The sequence below is a fragment of the Zalophus californianus genome, chromosome 4, assembly GCF_009762305.2.
Source record: "Zalophus californianus isolate mZalCal1 chromosome 4, mZalCal1.pri.v2, whole genome shotgun sequence".
Lineage (NCBI taxonomy): Eukaryota > Metazoa > Chordata > Mammalia > Carnivora > Otariidae > Zalophus > Zalophus californianus.
In genome coordinates this window covers 165,168,134-165,195,295 of record NC_045598.1, presented here as the reverse complement: position 1 = coordinate 165,195,295, position 27,162 = coordinate 165,168,134, and the positions used below count along the sequence as shown (strand labels likewise).

The following is a 27,162-nucleotide window of genomic DNA, read 5'->3' as shown; positions in this document are numbered from 1 at the left end:
GGGGGCGGAGCAGAATCAATGGCTGGGAAATTGCTAAAGGGGCAGAGGATTAGAGGTAGGGGGAATCTGGCTAAAACCACCAGACAGGATTTTTGCAGAAGCAGGCCAGAGTGAGAAGATATTGAGGGTGGGGAATAAGGAATTTGATTAGATATCAAGGGAGGGGGATTTTCAGTAAACTGACCCAGTTTGCTGCTAGTTTTAGTTTTGGACTAAATGGGCTACAGGTGAGGTCTAGTCAAAAGGATTCAGAGGAGACTGACTAAAGTTTGTTCAAGGCAGAGCGTCTCTGTCACAGTCAGCAAGTATGTCACCCCTAGGCTCTTGGTAACATAATCGAAGTTACCATTGGAAGCTAGTGACGAAAAAGTCTGAGTGGAGGAGACTGAGAGCTAGAGAGGCTGAGGTTGATCAAAGACACTCTGGATGTTGGTTTGGGTCAAATCTGGCCCAAAGGCAGTAACGTTCTATTTAAATTAGTTTGTAAGAGATCACTTCCTCTCATTTTTATTCTGTTTAGTGTTGTGGTTAATTACTACTGTGGAACAATCTCTAACATCACAAGCCCTTTCTTTTCAGAAACACAAACAAGCAAAGACCTGTTTTTTTGTTGTTGTTACTTAGTAAGATTCCCAGCTGGAGGTAACCAAACTATCTTTTTTTTAAATGAACCATTCACAAACCCCCAAATCAGTAGAATGAAATTTTAATTATTACACTAATTAAAAGTTTAAATAGGTATTTGGTATTTAGTGAATTTCTATTTTTTAATTAAATCCATTAAAAAAGAAAACATGATTTTTCCAGGAGACCAAAATGTGATGGGAAGGATTATTTGCAGCGCTACCTCTGCTTGCACTCCAGATTTTCCTTGTATTCCTTTGCTGAGGCACTATTACCCAACTCTACTTTCTCTCAAAACAGGGAGATTGCAAAAACTGTACCAATGACATAAGATTCATAGTTTTCAAAACACATTAAAAAAATAATAACATGGACTGGAATTTAGGAACATAATCCATTTTTTTTTTCTTTCAGTACAGTTAATTAATTTCCCCTCCCCCTCCCAAGAAAAAGTTCTGTTTATTGTATTTCTTTAAATACAAGTATAATTAAGTCTCCTTGGAAATGTAAATAATATATAAAACAATAAAATTATAAGTGGATATGGAACAAATTTATAGACAGAGATATCCATCTCCAAAGACATATTTTTTGTATGTAGGTATATATATATTTTTTCCAACTGTGGGAAATGGAAGACATCTAAGAGAATGTACTGTTTAAATAACAGTTCTTATATTAAATTCAATACATATGGGAGAGGTAGAGGAATCAAAATATTTCCATTGATTTGATTTATTTGCTTGTCAATCAATTATGAAATATCTCCTTTAACTTACTCTGTGACTGCTAGATGTATACAGTGCAGTAAGAGACATAAAAGAAACACGTTATCTTACTTTATCTGTCAATTGGAGAGACAAGAAGGACAAATGAAATGACTAACCTTGTACTAATATTCACTGATCTTTACTCTGAATAATCTGAAACCATTAAAATCACTTTTGGAGAATTACAGTTGCTTGATTTTGCTTTTACCATGATTTACATTTTATGTGACTTCTTCAAGCCCACATTACCCTGATTTCTTAAAATTTCACTACAAAATAGGAGTTTTGGATAAAGGAAAGTTATTTATGGGCCGGAGCATTAGAAGATCATGACTTGAAGGAGAGGGCATCTGAGCTTGTCTGGTAAAAATTGAGAAGATTTTGTAAATTAAAGGGATGATTGAGAGTATTCATGGTAGTAAGATAAAATATAAAACCAGTAAGGAAACTTACCTGACAGGTAGGAAAGATGACTACTGAGAAATAATGGAAATTACAAATGGTAGAGTTCAATTCGGAAGTCTTGAATTTCAAGGTGATGACTTTGAACTTGATGCCCTGAAAAGTAGGGTGCAAAAGCAATGAAATAACATATTTTAGGAATATATGTGTCCAAAATTATATCCATGATAGATTGGAGATGAAGGATACTGAAAGAGAGGGCAGACATCATTGTTTGTCTTATAGAATTGAAGTGATGAAGGCCTGCGGGAGGGTAAGAGAAGTAATAAATGACATGATGCTTTTCAGTGAGGATAGATTTCAGACATATTTTGTGGAGGAAAAACACAATGTGAGAGGGATTCAAAGATGAAGGAGGATCTCAAAGCCTTGGATGCTAGAAGACAAATGGTCACATGGAGAAGAGGAATACAGCAGGTTAAAATAATTGTGTTGAAGATAAGATTTTTTATTTTTTAGTTTCTCATTAAAAACAACAACATTTAAGTGAAATGGATATGTTTGATAAATATATTTAAAATGTGTAATTTGTCTCTTTAAAAATTGAACTACTATGTTTTTGGTATTTTGTTTAGCTTCATTTTAAAATTGGATAGTAAATACAAATAAATAGTTTCTCTGGTGGATGTGATTTAATCAGATATCATTTGAAATTGCTAACTATTATATTTTTGGAATATAAAAACAGCAGTAATTCATTGTTTAAACCTTTCATTTAGGAAGAAGAAGGTAATTATTTATTTTACTTTATGCCTCAGTTCTTAACTCGGGGCATTTTTTTTGCATCCCAGGGAACATTTGGCAATATCTGGAGATGGTTTTGTTTGTCATGACTGGAGAAGTTAGAGATCAGGAATGCTGCTAAACATACTGCAAAGCACAGGACAGCCCCAGGACAAAGAATCATAAAACCCAAAAACTCCACAGGGCCAATGATGGGAAACCATGTCTTATTAAGGGAAAGGCATTGTCATGGTGTGGTTTCAGCTAGACATTATAAGTCACAAGGAAGCTTATCAGCAGGAGACACCAGATACACTGAAGGCTATTGAAAACCCTGACAAGGGGCACCTGGGTGGCTCAGTCGTTAAGCATCTGCCTTGGGCTCAGGTCCTAATCCCGGCGTCCTGGGATCGAGCCCCGCATCGGGCTCCCTGCTCAGCAGGAAGCCTGCTTCTCCCGCTTCCACTGCCCCTGCTTGTGTTCCCTCTCTTGCTGTGTCTCTCTCTGTCAAATAAATAAATAAAATCCTTAAAAAAAAAAAAAAAAAAGAAAGAAAACTCTGACAAGTAGCCAAAAGAGCAGTTGTACTCTTTTATTTAGAAAGGTACTGGCATTCATCTTTTCATATTTCCCTATATATTTATATCTATATAATTTTTTAAAGATTGATCCATTTATTTGAGAGAGAGAAAGAGAACAAGGGGAGGGGCAGAGGGAAAGAGAGAGAGAGAATCCCAAGCAGACTCCCTATTGAGCATGGAGCCTGACATGGGGCTCGATCCCTGGACACTGATATCATGACCTGAGCCAAAGTCAAGAGTTGGCCACTTAACCAACTCAGCCACCCAGGTGCCCCTATATCTATATAATTTATAACAATATAAAGTTTGATAGATAATTATACATTTTCATCAGATTCTTATATAACTAAGTGATCTGAATGTGGACTTCATGGGTAGAAAATGTCAAAACAAATTTGTTAGACAATTGCTGGTTGTTTAAATAAGGTTATGGGCACATTAATTTATTTGTGAAAATCATAACACAATTGTTTGAAGAAATAGGAATCAATTTTGGCAAATCTGAATCCATCAAACTTACTCTTTGTCGTATTCCCTTGTTTCCTAGGTGTTACAGTGAACACTTATTCTTGCTTGGACCCTGGCATTCCTGTACATGGCCGTCGCTATGGTCATGATTTCTCCATAGGTTCTACTGTTTCATTTAGTTGTGATCCAGGATACAGGCTGAGCCATGAAGAGCCTCTTCTGTGTGAAAAAAACCACTGGTGGAGTCATCCACTCCCAACCTGTGATGGTAAGAATTAATTCAACATGCAAAAAAAGCTGATTTATAAACACAAAAAAGTCAATATAATATTTATAAAATGTGAGGCTTAATACCACTATAAATATTTTATATTTTAAAAGATTATCTTGAATTTTGGTAATTTTCTTATCAGACCATTAATAAAATAAAAATGCATTATATGTCACCAAGACTTCAAAAAGAAAAAATAAATAAATATTGATAACCAGCCAAACTTACCCTATTCCTTACCCTATGCCTAAAGATGGTATATATATTTTCAAAATATGCACTTAACCAGTTTAAGTTTATATTGTGTGTTTGGACCTTTGACAAAGTAGCATTGAAAATGTCAAATTGCTATCAATGAATGCACAGAAGGAACAGAATATTACCTCCCAAGTTGGAAGGCAAAATGTTATCAGTCCAAATTCTACCTAAGTATGCAACACTGTGACAATGTACTCAGGCTGTCCTGTGGTGGCAAATTCTTGGTTATGATGAATATTCTACCAGTGTCCTTACCTCTTATTTATTTCAATGGAGAATAAGTCAGAAATGCTTCATTTTTCAGAAAACACATGTGAAAATACAGTGGAAGAAACTGCTTCGCTAAGTTCAAGAAGTGTTTTCATACTTGCTTTATCAAAAAGCACACACAATGTAAATCTATGCGTTATTTTATCCTGGGCTTTATTTTTTATTTATAACACTACTTCCAAGTTCTGTACTTACTCTTGTTCAAAGTGGAAGATCACATTCGTCATTTTATGATTAAAGTTTCAAATACTGTCACTTCTGTCATTTTTTAGAAAGAGTTTTAGGCCAATTTGTTTTTATAAAAGGTTTAAAGGAATCATCAGCACATATTCCTTGTATTTGGTATAATACTATTTATAATGTCAGCATTCTTGCGATTTTTAAGTAGCAGAATCCCAACTCTAACTGGTTTTTAAAAACTAAAAGCAGAATTTGTTGTTTATTCAAATCTTACAAAAGGCAAGGGTGGTGTACTTCTCATGGCTAATTATAAAAATGAATTCAAACCTTTTCAAGGCTCTTTCCATTTTCTACCTAGGCTTTTCTCTGTGTCTTGACATAATTCTCTTTAATTGCAGCCAGGCTTTTTCTACTTGGGTGTGTTTAGCAGTGCAGAATACACTCGTAGGAACATGTAGACTTATAGTCTCATATTACCAGGATCAGACAAGATTGAGAGTTCTTCCATGTTCCAATTAGAAAAATTACAGGAAAGGTCTCTGAGTATCCCATACCTGAACCAGTTACTGTCATAAAGGAGAAGGGCCCATTACTATTAGCATTGTCCAGGTCATATGTTCATCCGTTTCTATGGTTGAGACAAAATACAGTACTGGTGTATACTGTTTAGTTTATGGATATTCTGCACTACTTGGAATATGTGGCTGAAAGACGATACATTATCCTTTTTGGTATCAAGTCTGTCAGATGGAAAGAGTACTTTGAATTCAGTTCTCTTTTCTGTATACTTAGGTTTCTGAGTTTTTACTGATCTTTTTAAATTCATCTTGTTTCACTATTGACCAAGGAACCTTGAATTTCAAGTCAGAAATGGTTCAGTTAGATTCTGTGCTATTTAGTAAATTTGATACCTTATCTTTTTTTAATGCTTTAAAAGAATATTTATTTATTTTGAGAGAGACAAAGGGAGAGAGAGAGTGTGTATGCGTGTGTGCATGCAGGCAGCAGGAGGGGCAAAGGGAGAGGGAGAGAAAATTAAGCAGACTCCACACTGAGCGTGGAGCTCAACGCGGGGCTCAGTCTCATGATCCGTGAGATCATAACCTAAGCTGAAACCAAGAGTCCCATGTTAACCTCCTGAGCCACCCAGGCACCCTTTTTGCTACAGAGTAACACCTGTCATGTCACTTACACTTTTCTTTATAGTATTTTCCACTCCCTAATACCTTTATGTATTTACTGCTCACTTTTCTACTAGGATGTCAGTTCTATATGGCAGGAACTTTGTTAAGTTTACTGTTATGTCCTCAGTGCCAAGAGCAGTTCCTGTCACACAGTTCGTACTCAATAAATTTGTTTTGAATGAAAAGAATGAATGAAATATACTCCCTAGTCTTTTGGAAATACTATATTTTCATCCTGCATATATATTTTCTTGTCCTTTACCTTCATTCATCTTTGTATTCCCCTTACACTAGGAAGTCCTAGACCTCCCCTCACCTATATCAAAATCTTAGTCAATTTTTAAAAGTCGTTGACTCATTATGCTTTCCCCGGATAAAGCATCGGGGCAAAATCTCAACTTTTCTTAGGCCCTGTAGTATAGTTTCTCATATGGGTTTACAGTTCAAACTGGGGAGACGTGGAAATAGAAAAAAATATTTGAATTTAAAAACAAACAAAAACTCATAATGGGATTTATAATAGATGCCTATTCCTGTGCTCCATTGCAATACTCAAAATGTTTTGATGGATACTAGTCTAGAAATTGTCTGTTGTTGTTCTAGACAGTTGAGCTCTTGTCAGGTGTGTATCACTACAAAAAGCAAAGTATAATTTTGTATATAGGTCTGGACCATAACATTCAAGGGCTTGGCTTTTGAGAAGACTTCACTATTTTAAAACTCTAATTGATATCCATCATGTGACAAAGTAGTGATATATGTGGCAAAAATCTGAGAGAAAAAAGAAAACTGCTAGTCGAGATCACTGTATATCTGGCTAATTGCCCTCAGCTCATATTTTGGGCTCTCATTGTAACTTTGCTGCAATGCTGGTCTCTGTCCTTTTATATGCTTTCCTCTGCCGGCTTCGCTGTAACATAAAGTAACTGGGTATTTCATGTACATTTCATCACTCTCTAATTTCTCTGCAGTGCTTTGCTTGACACAGAATTCGTCTATCTCCCATTCACAAGAACATATAAGCCTATTATATGTGTTAAAAAATGTTTGTGTCCCTAAAGACATATGGCATCCATTAGCAAGGTGGTTGGGATAAACTGAAATTTCTTCAGACGAGGTGATATACAAAGAACAGGAGATCCATGGCATCCGTTTTAGGCACTCTCAATCTAATGAAGTTTACTGTACAAATAACCATATATTCTGTTGAAGTGAATTTAAAAACTCTTAAAAAATTTTAAAAATTAAAAAATTAAATTAAAATTTTAAATTAATTAAAAAATTAAAAAAAATTAAAAAACTATTTTTGGAGAAATTTTCTCTATAGACTGTATACCACTGTATCTTTTTCAATATATTTAATTCCATTTTCTATCTTACAGTAAAAAAAAAAATTCACCTTTTTTATTCATCTTAATATTTTAGTCTTCTCATAACTGATTCTAATAGACTGATTTCCCCTTATACTTTCTTAGCATTCTAATAGGAAGCGAACTTTTTAGAGAAGCAAACATCATCAGATTGGTAGAATATTCAGTAATAAATTAACCACTTATAAAATTAATCCAACTCAAACCTGCATTAGCATTTATCATTATGCATTGTATCAATGCACGTGTAGGTAATTTCTTGTGATTGTTCAAAAAAGCTAATAATATAAAGCAAATATGATTCCAAATATTTGCAATGTAAAATAATCTCATTTAGAAAGATGAAGGATTTCATCAAATGATGCTGTGGCTGCTGATGATGGAAGACTGTTTCAATTACAGACAAAGCCATTGACAAATGAGAATTCGTAAGATATAAATCAATTAAAGACAGGAATACTGACACATTTAGGTATTCGGTGCTTAAAAAGAGATTGATTTGAATATGAAAGGATTAAATTAATCTCTGAGAAAATGAATGATATCCTTGAATAATTTTTTTAAAGTTTTTTTTATTTTGAGAGAGAGACAGTGAACGAGCATGTTCGTGTAAGCGGGGGTCAGGGGGTGTGGAAGGGTGCAGAGGCAGAAGGAAAGAGAGAATCTCAAGCAGACTCCGTGTCCAGTTCAGAATCTGACGCAGGGGTAGGGGCTGGATCTCACGACCCTTAGATCGTGACCTGAGCCTAAATCAAGAGTTGGATGCCTAACTTACTGAGTCACCCAGGTGCCCCATATCCTTGAATAATTTTTATATAGATTGATCATTTGAGGGAGAATGCTACAAAAATAAACATAAGTGAAGGACATCATAGTATAGTATGCTATAATTTTTTGGTAGAAATTGTGGAAAAAAAATCAAAACTTGATTCAAGAGTCAGCTTAATATCAGAGACTCCAGAACTAGACTGCTAGAGTTCCCTCTGTACTTGCCTTCTCATCTGTAAACTGTGAATAATTACAGTACTTTTCTCATTGGATTGTTATGAGGGTTAATTGAGTTAATAAAAATAAAAGTATTCAGAATAGTGCCTGTCATGTTGTAATTTCAACATGAGCCATTGTTATGCTTTTGCTAAGAACTGGTGAGTAGTTGCAATTTTATTCTGTTTTATTAGGGTGTAAAATACACATATTTTCCTATTTTTAGTTTCATTTTTTTTCAAAAAAAAGACCTAAATCACAGTCTTTCCCCATAATTTACTATGAAATTCTATCTTTAAGTCAATTCCTTTCAGGGGCCTTTATCTACTACTAATATTCTCAACTAACAAAAACCTCCACTGTCATAAAAATGCACTCTATATTTATCATCTGCTTATAATCAAAGTAATAATATAAATGTTCATTAATAGTATATTAGTTATTGACTATTCTTCCTAAATATTTTAGTATGTTCATGGTTACTTAACTTTATTCATGTTTCTGCGGAATGTCCCTTTAACGTCCCACCTTCAACACAGATGTGGGTAGGTATAGTTGGCAGACAGAAAATTCTCAAGAAATTTTCCAAGTACAGAAGGAGATTTGACAGAGTAGCATTATTCAAAAGAATGCTGATATGTAGGGGTGCCTGGGTGGCTCAATTGGTTAAGCATCTGCCTTTGGCTCAAGTCATAATCCCAGGGTCCTGGGATTGAGTCCCATATCGGGCTCCCTGCTCAGCGGGGAGCCTGCTTCTCTCTCTGCCTGCTGCCCCCCCGCCCAGCTCTCTCTCTCTCTCTCTGTCAAATAAATAAATAAAATCTTAAAATAAAAGAATGCTGATGTGTAGAAGAGTTTTCCCTCTACAACCTGTAAACACACTAGTTACACATGCATGCATAGGCGCACATGTCTGACATACTGAATAAAAATTTCACATCTCTCTTCTGTGTTTAACTAACTCTCTTAATTTTGATCCTTCTCTTCACTAAGTTTTAATCTATCTGTATGCAGTATAGTCCTTTCAAATGATAAAGCATCTTCACTCATCACATTTCACTCAACAAATTCATACCATGTTGTATTTTTTTGTCTCTGACTCTCACAATGGAGAATAAAATGAAATATAGTGTATTAGGAATAAATTGACATATGTAAAAATAATCTAATAAAAAAATACAATCCTCTGTCAAAATGTAGAATGCATTACAAGGGGGCTAAAAACAGATCAACTTAGCACCACCATTACCAGCAAGATACAGTAGAAATGGTATACCTAGCTCTTAAATTGATCACAAAAACACAGTGAGAATTTTTTTAAAAATTGAAAGGAAATTTGAGAGTTTCAGTAATAATAGTTGCCAATCAAGGCCTGTGCAGGCTCTAAATAGGAGCCTAAGGTAGCAAACCATGCATATTATTTGCAATGTATTGATATTATTAATATTATTGCAACAGAAGCATGGTTTTATTTTAGTCTTATATTTGGTCTTAGGGAGATGATCTATAAGACAAATCCCAGAGAGGCATTTTTAAAAGACCTTCTTTTATTACTGCGTGGAGTAAAAGAAACAAAAAAAGGAGAAGTGGATTTTAATTCTGTATATAAATATAAATATGTGTGTGTGTGTGTGTGTGTGCGTGTGTATATCTGTGTGTGTATGTATATGTGTAATATATATATATTTTCAAGCCTGCATGTTTGAATACGTAGAGGAATTGCAAACAACTTATTTCTAGCAAGATCAGTGTAGAATTGTAGCCAGATTGCCTTGACTCTTCTCAGCATTATTACTTGGAAGAAATCATGGAAAAGCCTAAGGCCAAACTCACCTTCCTGTGTACCAGAGAAGTGAAGCAAGGATCTGAGCAGACAAGACAACACACAGTTCTTATTGTCTTTGCCATGTCCAAGAGAGCTGACATCTCTATGGGGAAGAGAATAAGGCATCAATACCTTTCTGTTTGTTTTAGAATATGCATTTTACCTGGCTATATCTTTGTCTCCTTTAATTTTTAATACTGATAAAATTATCTGGTATAGCATAACCACTGATGTTCGTTGAGTGTAGTAGAAGACAGTGTAAACTATGATTTGTTCTCAAAAAAAAAAATGAACATTGAATCAAATTTGAATTTATTTGACCTTAGTTCATAAACATATATTTATTTTTACTATCTCAGAGTATTTGCTTAAAAGTTATAGCTTCTCAAACATTGCCGTTTGTTCCTGATATTTCCCAAAGAAATGGAGAAGTACAGAAGCAGCCTTCAAATTTTTTGCCGCTTAACTCACTCTTTTAAAAAGAATTATATGAAGAATGACACATTCCCCTTTAGGAATCTAAAAGAACTGATTTTGCATAATTAGCCATTCATTTTCTTAAAGCTTAATAAAAGAGGGCTGCTAAACAATTAATTACTCATGTTTAATTTATGACCAATTTATGCAAATGTTACTTATAATTAGAAATGTATAAGATAAGTATGTACTTCAGCTTCAAATGTGAGAAAATGAGCTACGTTATTGTGTGGCTAATTCTCAGAGGCTATTACATACCTTTTTCTTCTCTAGGTCTGCAGTGGGTGAAACTATTTCCTAGTATTGGAGGAGGTCTCTTACACACTCCTGTTATTACCGAGAAGTAGCTTAAGCAAAGAAAATCAGATTGATTCTATTTCAAGAGAGCAGAGATTTCTTCAGCCTCTGCTTCTCTAACTATGACTGATCATATGACTGTATTTTTTTGTATTTTTCAGCTTTATGTGGAGGAGATGTTCGAGGGCCTAGTGGAACAATCTTATCACCTGGTTACCCGGAATTTTATCCAAATTCTCTGAATTGTACATGGACTGTTGATGTAACTCATGGAAAAGGTAATTTGCCTCATGCAATGATAATTGGACTATCTTCTGAATTTTCATTGCATCTATTTTTATTTCATTGTCCTTTACAATGTCATTTTGCATGAGCAAAAACAGATCAGTACTAAAATATGCTAACTCAAAATCCAGTTTGAGTAACTGCAGCAGAGGGTTATATTTACTTTTCCATAGTTTTATAATATGCTTATGTTTTTACCAGAATGGTAATATAAGATATATTTATTTTCTTTTGATGTATTAAACTCATGTTGTTTGGAATTTTCATATCAACAAAATCTCAAACAGGATGGCTTTTGTCTCCGGTATAGTGTTAAGAGTTTGATTTCAAAAGTTCAAAAGGGAATAGGAAGATGATCTGAAGTTCTGAGCCAATGGTAAAGCAAACATAACATATTTATATATATTGCTTTTAACATGTTTATGATTATTTATTATAATTATATCCTTCATACGAATTTATAACCATTCAAAAATACTTGTCTCGGTTTTCTATTAGAACTGCAGATATATCTCACATAACTGATTGAGAGTATAAAATTGCACTGGGCATGGGGTAGATTTAATAAATGTCTTTTGAACAAATAAATGAAAGGCCCTGTAGAACTAAGTATGGTCTACTCATGCAATACAACTAAACAAATAAACTAGCAATAGAAGTGGTTAAGGCAACACCTTAGTGGGAAAATGGTCATCCTGACATATCAAAACAAAAATGGATTAAAATTACTTACCTAAAAATCTCTATGTGTTAATCTTTTAAAAAGACTGAAATTATTCATTTTAAAAACTGCTTTGGAGAAGTAGTTTTCTTTTAGCTCTGTTGTTAAATCATTCCTGTCAGTTTTTACTATTATATCGTACTTATTGATTTTACTATAGAAAATCTTTAAAAAGATCCTAGTAAGGAAAAGATGCTATTACAATTTTTAAAAGTAAAACTTATGTTTAATGCATTTGAAGTCACTGCATTCTCGCAAAACAAGTTTGCCTTTATTAAAATTATACATCATTTTATTGAGGGTGAGGATCATATTGGAGTTATGATTATAATGAAATTAAATGTTATCGACAAAAAAGCTAAAATCAGTATTCTGATATTGAACAGAAGGAACGAAGTAGAAGACTTTGTAAACTGTGGTTTTTGTTCTTCTCCATAATACAAGACCTCTTTGTTGGAAGTTAACCAGAGCATCCTATTATTCCAGCATGCAGTGGATTAATGGAATTTAAAATAAGCTTTCTTGTATTATACAAGAAAATGGAGGGCTACATACTGCCTGCTATGTAAATAGAGGTTTAATTAACACTTAAGGTTTTGCGTCTTCACAGGTTGCAAGTGTTAATTAAATCTGTATTTACATGGCAAGAAATGCAGATTTAGATGCTTTTCTTTAAGAGCCAAGAAAATTTGTTGAAAGTACGACTATTCCAAAGCGTAACCAAAGTTATGTGAAGGATAATCTCTTAAAGTTGGGAGAAATTGTCAAGGTAATATAGTCCAACCCCTCGCCCAGTACACCAGTTTCTTTCTATAGTGTTCCAGAAATATGATAAACTTGCCTGATATTGATACTTATGTTGATAGCAAACTTATTCCTTGGGAAAACTTGCTCAATTTTTGTATGGTTGTAATTGTTTGAAAATTATTCTGCAACTATTATCCCTGTTCTGCCCTCTGGAGTTAGACAAAACAAACACACAAAAACAACCTAATCCTTTCTCCACCCTAACTCTGCAATATACCAAGTCACTATTCTGTGCCCATAATGGCTTTCATGTCTGCTACCCCCAGTCCCTTATCTCAGCTTTTTTGTCCCAGACTAATCACCTCAGTTCCATCAATTCTTTATTGTAAGATAATTTTTATCGTCATCACCATTCTAACCACCTTTCTCTGGAGGTGTTCCAGTGGATTGGTATCTAGGGATATCAGTATCCTTCTATAGTGTATTTTCCCAGCACAAAACACGGTATGGCATTATTTAACTCCACAAAGTATTTCCATTAGTGAAGCCTGTACATACTTGTTTTTATTAGCTTTTTTGCCATGTCATAGCACTAATTTAAAGTACAGTAAGCCCAAATCCTAAAATTATTTGTGCAGTTGATTTTTTTCTATCATCAGTTCAAGGCTTTTTTTTTTTTCTTTAAGAGTTGATGTTATCAAGAATCAGTGGGCCTTTCAAATGCCTTGTGAAGTAGTATAGGTGTTACTTGCATTTTATAGACAAGAATCTGAAGTCACTAGAGGTTATTTATTTACACTCAAAGCCACAGTGTCTGTGAAGATTGGACAAAGAATTGAATTCACATCCTATGACTACACATCAAGTGCTCTTTTTCTGAAACCACATTTCCTCCCCTACCTATATCTATATATTTCATTGTCAGGTATGTGTCTTCATTGTGACTCTCCATAATCCTGCTTTTTATTTGTTTGTTTTGCTTACATCTTGTCTACTTACTTAACCTTTATCCTGACTCAATAGCCATAGTGGAGGGCAGTTCAGGTTTTTATATTTACCCCTCTTATATTTTCTCATATTAATTTTCATCTGGAGTTTTTGTGACCTTATTTTGAAACAATTTATATTTCATATATATTTACATATACAGTCAGAATTTTCTTAAATAAGCGTGATTGTCAAGACTTTAGGGGTTTATAAAAATCTGAATGGAACAGATCTAAGTGTCTAAATATTTAAGATCTAAGAAACTTCAAATATACCAACAGTAACCTCTTTACCACTTAACACTAAGTAGGGTCTTTGAATACATACAGTTGTTTCAAATTCAGTTAACTATAGTATCATTCAGCCTATATTGCGCCTTGTTTACAATGATACCAGAAGAGATTTTCCTTAAACGTATTGCAGAAGTCAAGATGCTAATTTTATATGTTCTAGTCTACTAGAGATCTGGGTGGAGGGGACTACATTAAAAACAGAACAAAAAACCTTAGGCTTTTAAAGGTGGAATTGTCCTTAGATAAAGCATAGTCTAGTCCAATCCTATAAATTTAAAGATCGGAAAAAGACACGAGTCTCAATGTCATAGTTGACTACAACTGAAACCTAAATATTTGGGATATTTTGACTTCAAGCCCACGTCTTTTCACATATACCTGGAACCGTAATTATCTTCATGGGGCTTCCTGAATGATCATTTTTATAAGAAGATACCATGATGTTGAAGCCACTGACTCTTTCTCACTATTCCTCAAATACCCACTGCCCTATTAAGATTGTGTGTCCTTACCTATCTGCCCCTTCTTCCTGAAATGTCTATTCTGGAGCTGCTCCTCCACAAAATTTTGCTCAGTTTTGAAGGTCATTGTCTTCAGAAGCTTCTGCTGACCCCTCTAACAAGTTGGTTACTTCTATTTCTATGCTCCTGACCTGCCTTATCTGTACTTTGTTATACTGACTTAATCACTTTCAGAGCACTTAGCAGAATGTTTGAACTGTTGGTTTAGGAATGTTTTCCCTCAGATAGACCAGGAATTATTTACAGTCTTCTAAATCTTTACATTCCATAATGCCTAGAGTATAGTAGGTTCTTAGTATCATTTCCTTACTTAAATTCATTGACCCTTAGCAGAATTTTGGAGGTCTTACACTGTTGTGCAGTAGTGAAAACAGATTTTATTGTTTAAACCATAATCTGATAAACGGAAGTTTCCTTTTATAAAGTAGTTGGCTAGGACTGAGCAACATGAAAAAAAAAAATCAGCTTTCATGTGGGCAATAACAATAGCTAAGAGCTGCTGAGCACTTCTTCGGTGCAAAGTACTGGGCCACATCATTTCCATATATCGTCTCATTTAAACTTAAAGTCACCCCGAGAACCTCATTTTACAAATGAAGAATGTAAGGCTTGGAAAGGCAATGTTATACTCAACAGTGGGCTTCTCAACACCCTGATTTAACAGAATTTTTAATTTTCCCACATATTAATTCAGTGTATATCAGAATAAACACATTTTTAAAAAAACAAATAAATTATATGCAGAACAACATTTTTCTTGTCTTTTGCCCATCTATTATCCTCTACTTTTTGTTAGCTTTATTATATGACAAAAATCGAATTGACTTACCTGAATTTCCACTCTTACGTTATTTTATAAACTTAGATAGCAGTTAATCTAGATGACAAAGCATCTTCTCCTTGCCATATCTATACCCCACTCTTTTTTGCATCTGGCTAGCGTCAATTACCACTTTTAAAATGAAGAACATTTGAAAGACTGACTCAATTTCTGGACTACTTCTAAAAGGGCTCTTATATTCCTGCTCATTGTGGAGAAGGGAAAAAACAACTCACCTTTTTTTTTTAAGATTTTATTTATTTATTTGACAGAGATAGCTAGAGAGGAAACATAGTGGGAGAGGGAGAAGCAGGCTTCCCACGGAGCAGGGAGCCTGATGCGGGGCTCAATCCCAGGAGCCTGGGATCATGACCTGAGCCGAAGGCAGACGCTTAACGACTGAGCCACCCAGGTGCCCTGAAAAGCTCACATTTTGAAAAAGAGTTTGAAAAATAGTATTTTTGTACATTTCTAATCTTTTCCAAGTCCAAATCACTGGTCCATCATGCAGTAATAACCTTGTCTTATGATTGCTTATGTTTTCAGTGTATTTGTTTGGATTCATTTTATATCTTTTGTTTGCTTCCTTTTTAAAAAACAGTGAAGATTTGAAGGATTTTGAACTAAAATGTCAATGAATAATATTAAAGTCTGTTACTTACCATACTCCGGGTTTTTTGATTTCTTAATAAATATTTTAATGACCTTTTATTTTTTGGTTAAGTTAAAAAAGAAAAAGCACTTCAAGGGAAAGATGAGTGTGGTAGTCTATTTATTTCATTTAATACCTTGCCCACCATATGAAGGGTATGTGTGCATGTGTGTGTGTAATTGTTAGTCTTTAACATCTGTTCTAGACAAAATCATTAAAAACTCATGTGAGATGGGGCACCTGGGTGGCTGAGTCAGTTAAGCGTCTGCCTTTGGCTCGGGTCATGAACCCAGAGTCCCAGTTTTGAGCCCCATGTCGGGCTCTCTGCTCAGGGGGTGTCTGCTTCTTCCTCTGACACCCCCCTTTTGCTCTCTCTCTCTCTCTCTCTCACCCTTTCTCTCTCAAATAAATAATTAAAATCTCTTAAAACAAAACCAAACAAAACACCTCATGGGAGACCACAATGAAATGCCACACCATACTCACCAGAATGAAACAAATGAAAAAATTTTTAAAAATCAAGTCTTGACAAAGATATAAAGCAACCAGATTTGGCAATGGAAATGTAAATTGGCACAGCCACTTTGCAAAGCAGTATCTATTAAAGCTACTCTTAATGACCTGTAATGGGTCATGACCCAGTAATTCCACTCCTTAGATATTCCCTGACAGAAATATATATTCTTCAGAAGACATACTTGAGTACTGATGGCACCGTCTACATTCATGCTAAAACACAAAGCACCTAAGTGACCATTAAATGTTGAACAGATACACGAATGTGGTGTATTCACAAAATGAAATGCTATACTATATATCACTGAAAAGAAAAAACAACCACACACAAAAACAGAGATGGATCTCATATACGTAATGTTGAGTAAAACTCAGACCCAACAGAGTATATATTATACGAATCCATTGTATAAACTACAAAACATTTACATAAGGTAGCAAACTTAGCCTGTGCTACTGGAAGTTGAGCGAGTGGGAGTGGTTACTTTTGGGAAAGTGAAGTGATAGAAAAGTTTCACTAAAGAGGATCTGCTCTCTGTAATGTTGTATCTATTGGTTCAGATTCTGTTTGCAAAGGTAAGTTTGCTTTGTGAAATTTCAGCAATCTGAGCAATGATATGTGCAATTTTCAGTCTATTATATACACAGGTTGAAGTGTGTGAAAAATAAATAAATAATCATTATATTTATTTAACAAACAGTTCTTCTCTATGCCTGCTTTATATTTCTCTTCTAGAGTTAAGCATTTTTGGAAGTTGGGTGTTATGTTACTAGGCAGCGTTTTTGCGTTTGAGGAGATTGCAGAAGGAAATGAAGGAGGCATGTCAAGTGTTTACCAGAAAGCTGCATTATAAATAAAGCATATGACTTTTCCTTGAAATTTTCAGAAAACTCAGGTGATATCTTTTCAGGCACTGATTTATAATTTTTATTTCCAAGCAATTTCCAAAATATGACTTGCTACGTGTCTTATAAAGAAGCTGGAGGGGGAAAAAAAAGAAAAGATTTTATTAGATGACTCATTTGGAATATTTTATAGAAGTGGGGGAAAATCGGAGGGGGAGACGAACCATGAGAGACTATGGACTCTGAGAAACAAACTGAGGGTTCTAGAGGGGAGGAGGGTGGGGAGATGGGTTAGCCTGGTGATGGGTATTAAAGAGGGCATGTTCTGCACGGAGCACTGGGTGTTATACGCAAACAATGAATCATGGAACACCACATCAAAAACTAATGATGTAATGTATGGTGATTAACATAACATAGTAAAATTAAAAAAAAGTGCTTTTCATTTTCAGAGAATTTAATTATAAGGAAAGTCCTGGTTTTAGTTACTTTGGTAACTTTCTGTGGTTTACAGATATACTTTGTGAGTCTAATTTTCTTCTTTTTCTTCATAGGCGTGCAGTTCAACTTTCACACCTTCCATTTGGAAGACCATCACGACTATTTACTGATCACTGAGAATGGTAGTTTTACCCAACCACTGGCGCGCCTTACTGGTTCAGAACTTCCTTCAACAATCAATGCTGGTCTCTATGGAAATTTCAGAGCTCAACTGCGCTTCATTTCCGATTTTTCAATATCATATGAAGGATTCAATATTACATTCTCTGGTAAGAAAATAAATTAAAAAAGCTTTAGTAAGAAAAAGTCAATTTTTATTTTTTTTAAAGATTTTATTAATTTATTTGTCAGAGAGAGAGAGAGAGAGAGCACGCGTGCACAAGCAAGGGAAGGTGCAGAGGGAGAGGCAGTTTCCCTGCTGAGCTCCCCAGTAGGGAGCCTATGCAGGGCTTGATCCCAGGACCATGGGATCATGACCTGAGCCAAAGGCAGATGCTTAACCAACTAGCCACCCAGGCATCCCAAAAAAGTCAATTTTTAAAGTATGACAAAACAGAGAGGGAAAAATAACAGAAAAGATGAGGAATAAAAAGCAAATAAATACCTGTCAACCAATTTTAAGGAAAGTTTGAAATACCTTGAAGATTATATATAATAGTACATTAAAGGGAACCTTTAAACAAAAGCAAAAAATAAACAAATTTGCTAAAAACCTACTCTAAGTAACAGGGCAAAACTAGCTAAAGTGCTTAGTGAACTTAAAATAGAAATTCAAAGATATATTTTAAAGTTTTAATTAAACTCAAATGAATGTGAGCCAGTGACAGTCTAGCTTTATGTGTCTTGGAAAATGCATAGTTTACAGGCCAAGATTAAGGTAAATTTAATTTAATAATTTGGAAATAGATGATCTAGAAAAAAATTAATGTGGTTATCCCTCTATTCTAGAATAACTTCATCTAGAGACAACAGTATCATTTGGATTCCAGGGGAAAAAAATCATTTATACAACCAAAGTGAATAAAAAGTTTTTGTATCAGTTAGAGTTCTGCTCTCTAGTTAAATGGAATAATGAGGCAAGTAGTTATTTCTTAATACAGAAACAAATTAATAAGTAAATCTTATGTCCACTTGCTAACATTAAAATTATATATATTTATTTCTATATAATTTCTATATATTTATTTATATATCATTTATATATAAATAAATATATATATATATAAAATCATACAAATGCTACCCTTGTTTTCAGTTCTTACTCTAGTATTTGCATGGAAATACTTGTCTTCTAAAATAATGAATAGCATGTGAGCATAATCAATTTTAGCCTAGAATGTTAAAAGTATGTCCTAATAAATTTTTTAAACAATAAAATAATAGCTCATCAACATGGAACAATCCTTTTGTTCTCTGTTGGAATTACAAGGTAAGTGTATGCTCTGAGAATAGTTTTAGCTAAGCTACTTCTTCTTAGGATAGTATATAAATTATAATATTGTTGTTTAATCAACTGTACTCTCTTATATCCTGAAGACTGTTTAGCTATTCATTTTCATGGTGTTCATTCATTGCTTGGGGAAATTTTCTTGTATAAATCCATAATGTAACAATTTTCAATGTGTGGGCACTTCAGTCTTACATAAACCATTGCCTTTGAAGTCATGTGTTTTTCAGAATATAGATTAATTGAACTCCTTGTAGATGAGAGGCACAAGAGCCTTTGTCATTTAAATTAAAACCATTAAGTAAAATGCATTTCTAAAGTGCAAATGATTTCATCCAAATGTTATTTTGTGATTGAAAATATGCATCTATTATGCTATTATTATAAGTCAAAACTGGTGAAATGGAAATGTTTCCAATGCAGAAAAAAATATGAGATAAATAGCTACATTTTCAATTTATCACTCAGAAGGTGACATTTTCTCATCTATATTGAATTTCACACATAAAAGTACTCATTAAGTTATTTGATCTTTCACAAAAGAAGAAAAGTATGTGTGTCATTAGCATGTTCCTATAATTATGCATAGCCTCACTTTTTAAATGTCTAACTGCAGCCCAATAGCATCCAGTTTGCAGACAATAGCAAAATGCCCTTAAAAGTGAATACTATCATTTTCTTTGTCCTCCTCTCCATTTCATTTACAGAATATAACCTTGAACCTTGTGAAGATCCTGGAATTCCTCAGTATGGTAACAGAATTGGGTTCAACTTTGGGGTTGGCGACACTCTGACCTTCTCGTGCTCATCAGGTTACCGACTGGAAGGGACGTCAGAGATCATCTGTCTTGGTGGTGGCCGGCGAGTGTGGAGTGCACCTCTGCCAAGGTGTGTGGGTACGTGGTCAGCTGCTTTCATTTGCTTGTATGTGTAGTCACTGTCCATGGAGTTGCATGGTTATACACCCTTCGTTCTTTTATAATCTGTTGAATTTCATTATTTCATATTAGTTATTTCAATTTTTTTTTCCACTTGGCAATCTGGTGTACCTCAATTAACTTCTCAACTGCTCCATTTAAGCAACCATGCTTCTAAATTTCTTTTCAGATGATGGGAATAAGGAATCAATAGATATATAAAAAGGTGATAGACGACAGATAGATAGATACATAGAGAGATAGCTAGATAATCATATTTTCAGAGCTTACAGAAAATTATATTCTTATATTCTGTTGATAGATGATTTCCCATGACTTAATGATTGAAGTTTTGGCAATATTTTATAATTTAGGATTCATATTCATTAAAGATAACTATGAAGGAAAATTTGTCAAATAAATAATGGATAATTTAAGGGCTATTGAGGCATGCATTGACTCAATATGTATAATCAATAAAAATGAATCTATTATGATAGATGAATTAAGACAGCAATCCATTTTATGTTGTGAAATAAAGAATAAGAATAATTAAAATATTGCAAGTTTAGAACCACCATCCCAACCTTTGGAAAAGAGTGTTTTAGCTGATAAAAAGAAAAAAAAATTCTGTAGGGAAAATGAAGAACTTTTGATTAAGACTTAAGTCATTTCGTATTTATTTTATTTTTTTTAAGATTTTATTTATTTATTTGTCAGAGAGAGAGAGAGCACAAGCAGGAGGAGTGGCAGGCAGAGAAAGAAGCAGGCTCCTTGCTGAGCGTGGAGCTGGATGTGGGACTTGATCCCAGGACCCTGGGATCATGACCTGAGCTGAAGGCCGACACTTAACCATTTGAGCCACCCAGGTGCCCCAAGTCATTTCCTATTTAAAGTAGGAAATGAGGAGGCAACAATTTCTTCAGGTCATTAGCCATTCAGTGGTTGTCAGTACTTGTTTTTATGACAGAACAAGATACAAATGGTCATTTTATAATTATTTTATAAAGCTGTTAAAACTCTCAAAAGCATTTAATTTGAATTTACTTTAATTGTAAATTTAATTGTAGGTCACAGATCTGTGTAAGTTTAATATGCTACAAAATCAGGCAAATTGTTAGAGATTTGATCTGTGGTTCAAGACCTTGTCTTTTCTATGGAGGCAAAATGCCCTGCAGATGAAAATGAGAATGAGCAGGATGCCCTCTGTGACTTACTCAGTATATTATTCAGTATATAAAATGTGGGTATTCCTGTGGATCCCAAATCAAGTAAAAAAATATGATCTTCCAGGTTAATGTGGGTCTGAAGGCTTTTATAGTGATGAGATTGTTTTCACAGCCTCTGTGGGTTATATAACGGGCAGGATGATATGTAACTGATGAAATTTCTTTTTAAAATCCTAGACTTTTATAGAAATAGCACAAGCAACCACAGAGGCTTGAAGTTGGGAGGTGATGAGCAGTCACACTCTCAGAGCATCTTTTTCAGGAAGCTATATAGAATGCAAATTTTTCTGGGGTTTTTGTGTTGTTTTGTTTTGTTTTGTTTGTATTTTTTTTCCTGCTATATAGCCCAATTTCAAATTCCTCTCTTTACCTGAATTGCCCCATTTCCATTTTTGCTTGATGTGCGTATTTTCAAAACCCAGCTAATGAGAACCTTGGGAATAGTTCAAGGGAGGGCTTTTGAGTGTTTAGGTTTAGATGGTGACCACTTGATATCGGGTTAATTCATTTTTCTAAACTTCATTTTTCTCATCTGTAAAATGGTTATAGCTGTAGGACCTAGTTCATTGTTATGAGTTAGTCATGAGGATTAAACTAATTAACCATGCCAGGCAGACCTAATATAATCCCTGGAATATAAGAAGGATTCAGAACTTAGATGTTATTATAACTCTTATTATAGTGAGTATAACCTGGTATCTATCCAGCCTATCGATTTAGTTTATAAAACCAATTGTAGTAGGGAATGAATTCCGTTTTATAAAACACTAACATTTATAAAGAGTCTACTAGGTTCTTTCATATATAGTTATCTCATTTAATCCTTACTATAATCCTGTTGTTATCCTACCCCCACCACCACCACCATTTTTCATCGGAAGAATCTGAGCCTTAGAGATTTTAGATAACTTGCCCAAGATCATCAAGGTTATAAGTGACAGAACCATGATTTGTACGAAGTTTTTCATATTCTAAAACCCAGCTTTTTCTCACTAGATGGTTTTATCTCAAAAAGATCTAGGAGAAGGTGAATCTTGAATATTTTCTCTCAAGGTACCAAACACATACAAGGCTGTTACATGGATTAAGAAATTGTTCACATGTAGATTTTTAAGGTTTAGTTCATATTTACAATGAATTTTAATAAATAGATTTATGAAAATTTAACTTTGCAAAAAAATAGCTTTAAGTTAGTTTTGTTTCATTGAAGTATTTCTTTCAGACTGGGTTTATTTGTGCCTAAATCTTTAATGGGAAGAATGAGATAAAATCACCCTGTGGATAAATATAGAAAGCAAATTATTGCCCATGGGAATTTCCCCCCCATTTTCAAATTAGTTTTGCTTGCTTTTAAGCTTATTGAAATTTACAATTAAGGCTGTTGATTTTAATAAATTCCACTGTAGGTATACATTGAAGTGACCAAATTCAGAGAACTATGCTTTCAAATATAATGACTTTAAACATTTGACTTCTCCAGTTTTCTTTAAACTTTTCTTCACTACTCTGCCTATGCTTTAAAACAAATGTGTTCCTTTTTGTATTTCTGGTTCCATGTATGCATATGTATATGTTTCTTACTTTGTTATCTTTTCAAAGTTCACAATCTTCAGTCACATAAAATGCAAATTATTTGTAAGCATTCATATGAACAGACCCAATTTTAGCAATGCTAGTTTATTTGGACTGTTTTTATTTCTTTTTAGATTTTTTTGTACCTTTCATTTTATGTATCTCTCATGCCAATTCTCTAGTCCATACTTGCTTAAAAACCATCATTTAGTCCTTAGCATTACCAACTTCTTAGAAAGCTCATGTTATAGATAGTGGCCAAATTGTAACTAAATTGTATTCCAAAAGTTTGCTTCTGTTTCAGCTTTTTGGAATCTAGATGGTCTTTCCCTGGCACAAGGTTGCAAATGATGGATACATTCCCAGAACAAACCATAGATGAGGTTTTGAATTTTATGTCAAGAATAAAGCTAATACTAACATTTACCAAAATAACTCATACATAGGTTCTTACATAGCTTATATAAGAAGGTGCCTGATTCTTTGGACAATAAGACAACTGATATTCAAAACTAATTACAGAAACTTTTTATTTATATATGTTTAATTTTGACTCTCTTTAGCATATAAATTGGTTGGAGTCTTTCAGTTTCTGTTGGTAGAATTTGGTGAAAATTATCTTAATTCTGGATGTTAGACAAGTAATAAATAACATTTTCATTGAAACAACTTTTCTGAGTAACCTCTGCATTTATGTTTTAAGGTAATATTTTAACAAACTATTAAAATACAATAACAGCATAATATGGTCTTTACAATCTATAAAGGATTGTATCATGCAGTGTCTTATTCCAAAAATCCATCAACACTGTGGAAGTAAACTTAGCATAACTGTTTTATCAGTGAAGTGACAATGTCTATAAAAAATGCAAACTTAGGAGCAGAGCCATGACTGTCACAATGTTGAGTCCCAGGCTTGTGCTCGATTCAGAATAGCACACTGCTGTCTTTGACTGGAGGTCTCAATAAAGTTGGGAGGAAATCTGGTCTTGATTATAGTTGATACATGGCTTCAGAGAACTCCTTATGTTGTCCTCTATTTTAAACAGAGGAAACTTCTTTGACCACGACCCATTTATCAGGGATTACTTAAGTGAAGGGAAATTTGTAGAGCAAGAGAAGAATCTTGATGGAAACTCAGAGCATAAATCTCAGAAGCAGGGATTTTTCTCCCCAAGAGGTGGCCTCCATTGTAGACACATAGTTAATATTTACACTCCAGCCTTTCCTAAGCTGACCTTTGGGAAGTTTTTGAGATCTCTTTCCTGCCAAGTTTTCTCAAATGTAAAATATGAATAATCATATCTATGGTGCAAGATAGCATATAGCTCTAAGCAATGAGACATGTAAATCACCTAATGCACTGCTTACCGCATGATATTCCATAACAAACCTCGGTCTCTTTTTCTTGTACCTGCAACTCTCTCCATAAACATGTAACCAGTTATCCTAAGGACCATGATGGCTAAGAGTTGTGAGGATTGATTTTTACCAACCAGCGGAAGAGGGAAGAGAAGAGGAGGAGATGAAAAAGATTTAATGTGCTATCAGTAGCTAAGTATTTCACAGATATAATCTTATTTACTACTTAATGATCAAGATGAAAGTTTTATCTTAAAAACAAACATATAACTATGTTTTACATTTTGGAAGAGATAAAAATAATCAGCAGATAAAATGATATTTCAGTGAAGATATTTTATATTTAAGTGATTATCCTGGAGAGCTGTGTTTCTATGGAAATGGATAATCTGGTCATCTTTTTAAATGGCCAAAAGCAAAAAAAAAAAGAATGTACAAGAGAATTGATTACTTTGAAAATAAGAAACACTGCCCTGTTTTTGGCCAAGAAATGAGTACCTGATTTTCTTTACTAAAGTTCACATTACAAGAAACATTGCTATTCCCATGGTCATCTCTCTAAATCAAGAAAAAACTTTCATATCTGTATTCAGGCTCCAGATATACCAGAAATCATGCCAGGTCATGTTGCAAATAAACAAGGAGCTAATGAAAGAACATATTATTTTGGAAAGTAGATTAGCAAGTTCAGTGTTAGTAATGACTTGTCTTTAGCCAGAAGTCCACACATTTTAGGAAGCCCACATATTTTGAAGTCAGTTTAAAAACATTAATTCATTCATCCTCATAGTCCCCCATTTAACACATCTACTTCTGTTTCTAATTTTATGTGTCATTGATTTTTTATATGACCTTGGACAAGTAACAACATCTTTCTTTAATCATAAGTCAAATGAGAAAAATGATAGCTCTGTATTATACATCTACACATTTTTTCTCACTTTTCTGACTCTTTAGATGATATATGCTGATTGTTATTTGTTATTTAGTTTAAAAATGAATGTTAACAGTAGGGGAAGCAGGGTGCAGCATATATGGGACCTCTGTACTATCACCGTAACATCTCTGTAAATCTAGAACAATCTTAACATTGAAAAAATATACAAAATTAAGAAAATAGAATAAAATGCATTTGAAGAGGTAATTTATCTTTGAAGAAATTCTGTATATTTCATGCCACTCCCCAAGCTCTCTATGCTAAAATTATATACATCAGATACCCATATATGTATATCAAATATGACTTATTCACCAAGTTAGTCAGCATTGTAGGTATATAGCCATGTAGAAAGCAAATTAGTATTAAGAGACCTGCTTTGGGCGCCTGGGTGGCTCAGTCGGTTAAGCGGCTGCCTTTGGCTCAGGTCATGATCCCAGGGTCCTGGGATCGAGTCCCGCATCGGGCTCCTTGCTCAGCGGGGAGCCTGCTTCTCCCTCTCCTTCTGCCTGCCTGCCGCTCCCCCGTTTGTGCTCGCTCTCTCTCACTATCTCCCTCTCTCTGTGTCAAATAAATAAATAAAATGTTTAAAAAAAAATAAAAAATAAAAAAAGAGACCTGCTTTGCTCTCAGATGCTACCATTAATTAGCTGACAGACTCTAAGCTAATGCCTTAACTTTCTGTACTTCTCTTTTCTAGAAAGAATGGTGCCAATATGAGTTCTACTCAACCCAAATATTTCTTGTAAAGATAACAGAAAATATTAGATAGAAAAGTGCTCTGATAAATTATATACACAAATGTATTTTATATTTTTCTTACATAATTATGACTGGGGTGCATTGATCTCTTGATTTGACAATGTAAAAATCCATAATACTAACTTATACCTGTTCATGCTTTATAGTTTGTTTTTGAGTTTCTTGCTTGTGATCTTACAAAGTAAGCCAAGAATGTATTATTGCTATTTAATAGCTGAGAAATTGCCGCTTAGAAAGATTAAAAATAATGAGTGGAAGGTTATGCCAGAAACCAAGTCTTGAACTTTTTAGACCAGTGCTGTGATATTCCAAGTGGAATTTCTTTATTATCTTATTTACTGATGCACTATTTTAGATACTACCTTTTTTTTTTTAATAGAACAGACCAGGGGTGAGCAAACTTTCTTCTATAAAGTGCCAGGTAGTAAATATTTGGGGATTTATAGCTTGTGGTCACAACTACTAAACTGCCATTGTATCCTGAAAGCAACAATAGATATGAATGAACAGGTGTGTCTGTGTTCCAGTAGAACTTTATTGACCAAAGCAGGCAACAAGCTGGATGTGGCCCTGGGGCCATAGTTTTCTAACCTTTACAACAGACTGACCAAGCTTAGACAACTTAAATAACCCCTTTGCATTTGGAATTTATCAATCATTCACCTCTAAGGAAAGAAAAAAAAATTCTTTACCTATTCTGTTTTTTTTTTTTTTTTTAATGATGGGCTCTTTTCATTAAAGTAGCACACAATTTACTTATTTCTAAGAGAAAAGATTTCTCATGTTTTTACAGAAAGAGTATCAAGAGGCTGTGTGTGTGTGTGTGTGTGTGTGTGTGTGTGTGTGTGAACACTGATGTAATTTCTGGATAACATAAGACAATGTCCAAAACCTTCCAGATACCCAGATCTCTTCTGAGTACCAAGTCTGCATTCCCAGCTGTACACTGGACCTCTCCATATGGATGTCCTCCCACAGGCACATTGACTTCACATGCCAAACAGAACTCATTATCTCCTCAGCCAAATCAGCTCTTCCTTCTGCACTCTTTATTTCCAGTGATGGCATCATTCTCAGCCAGCCATCCAAGCTAGAAATTGTGTCATCTTTCACCACCCCCTCTCTTTCCCTCTATCCATATTGTAATAGTCACTAAGACCTACCACCTAAAGCTGTTGCTCAGACTTACCACCATTCCCGTTTTCACTACCATTATGCTTATCCAGCTCTCATTGGTCCTCATACAGATTAATATAATAGCACAATGATAATCATGCATGCTAGGCATTGTGCCAAACTATAT

The 27,162-nt window shown here is 34.3% G+C and overlaps 1 protein-coding gene across 4 annotated transcripts in view; it reads left to right on the top strand.

Moving 5' to 3' along the window:
- Nucleotides 1-27,162, top strand: part of CSMD3 (CUB and Sushi multiple domains 3) — a 1,160,406-nt gene that overhangs the window by 765,109 nt on the left and 368,135 nt on the right. For all 4 annotated transcript variants that reach the window (XM_027574671.2, XM_027574666.2, XM_027574669.2 and 1 more), the window contains 4 exons: nucleotides 3,708-3,896; nucleotides 10,906-11,022; nucleotides 17,687-17,902; nucleotides 19,788-19,976. In XM_027574671.2, the coding sequence (XP_027430472.2) occupies nucleotides 3,708-3,896; nucleotides 10,906-11,022; nucleotides 17,687-17,902; nucleotides 19,788-19,976 (711 nt within the window). The remainder of the gene's footprint in view (nucleotides 1-3,707; nucleotides 3,897-10,905; nucleotides 11,023-17,686; nucleotides 17,903-19,787; nucleotides 19,977-27,162) is intronic.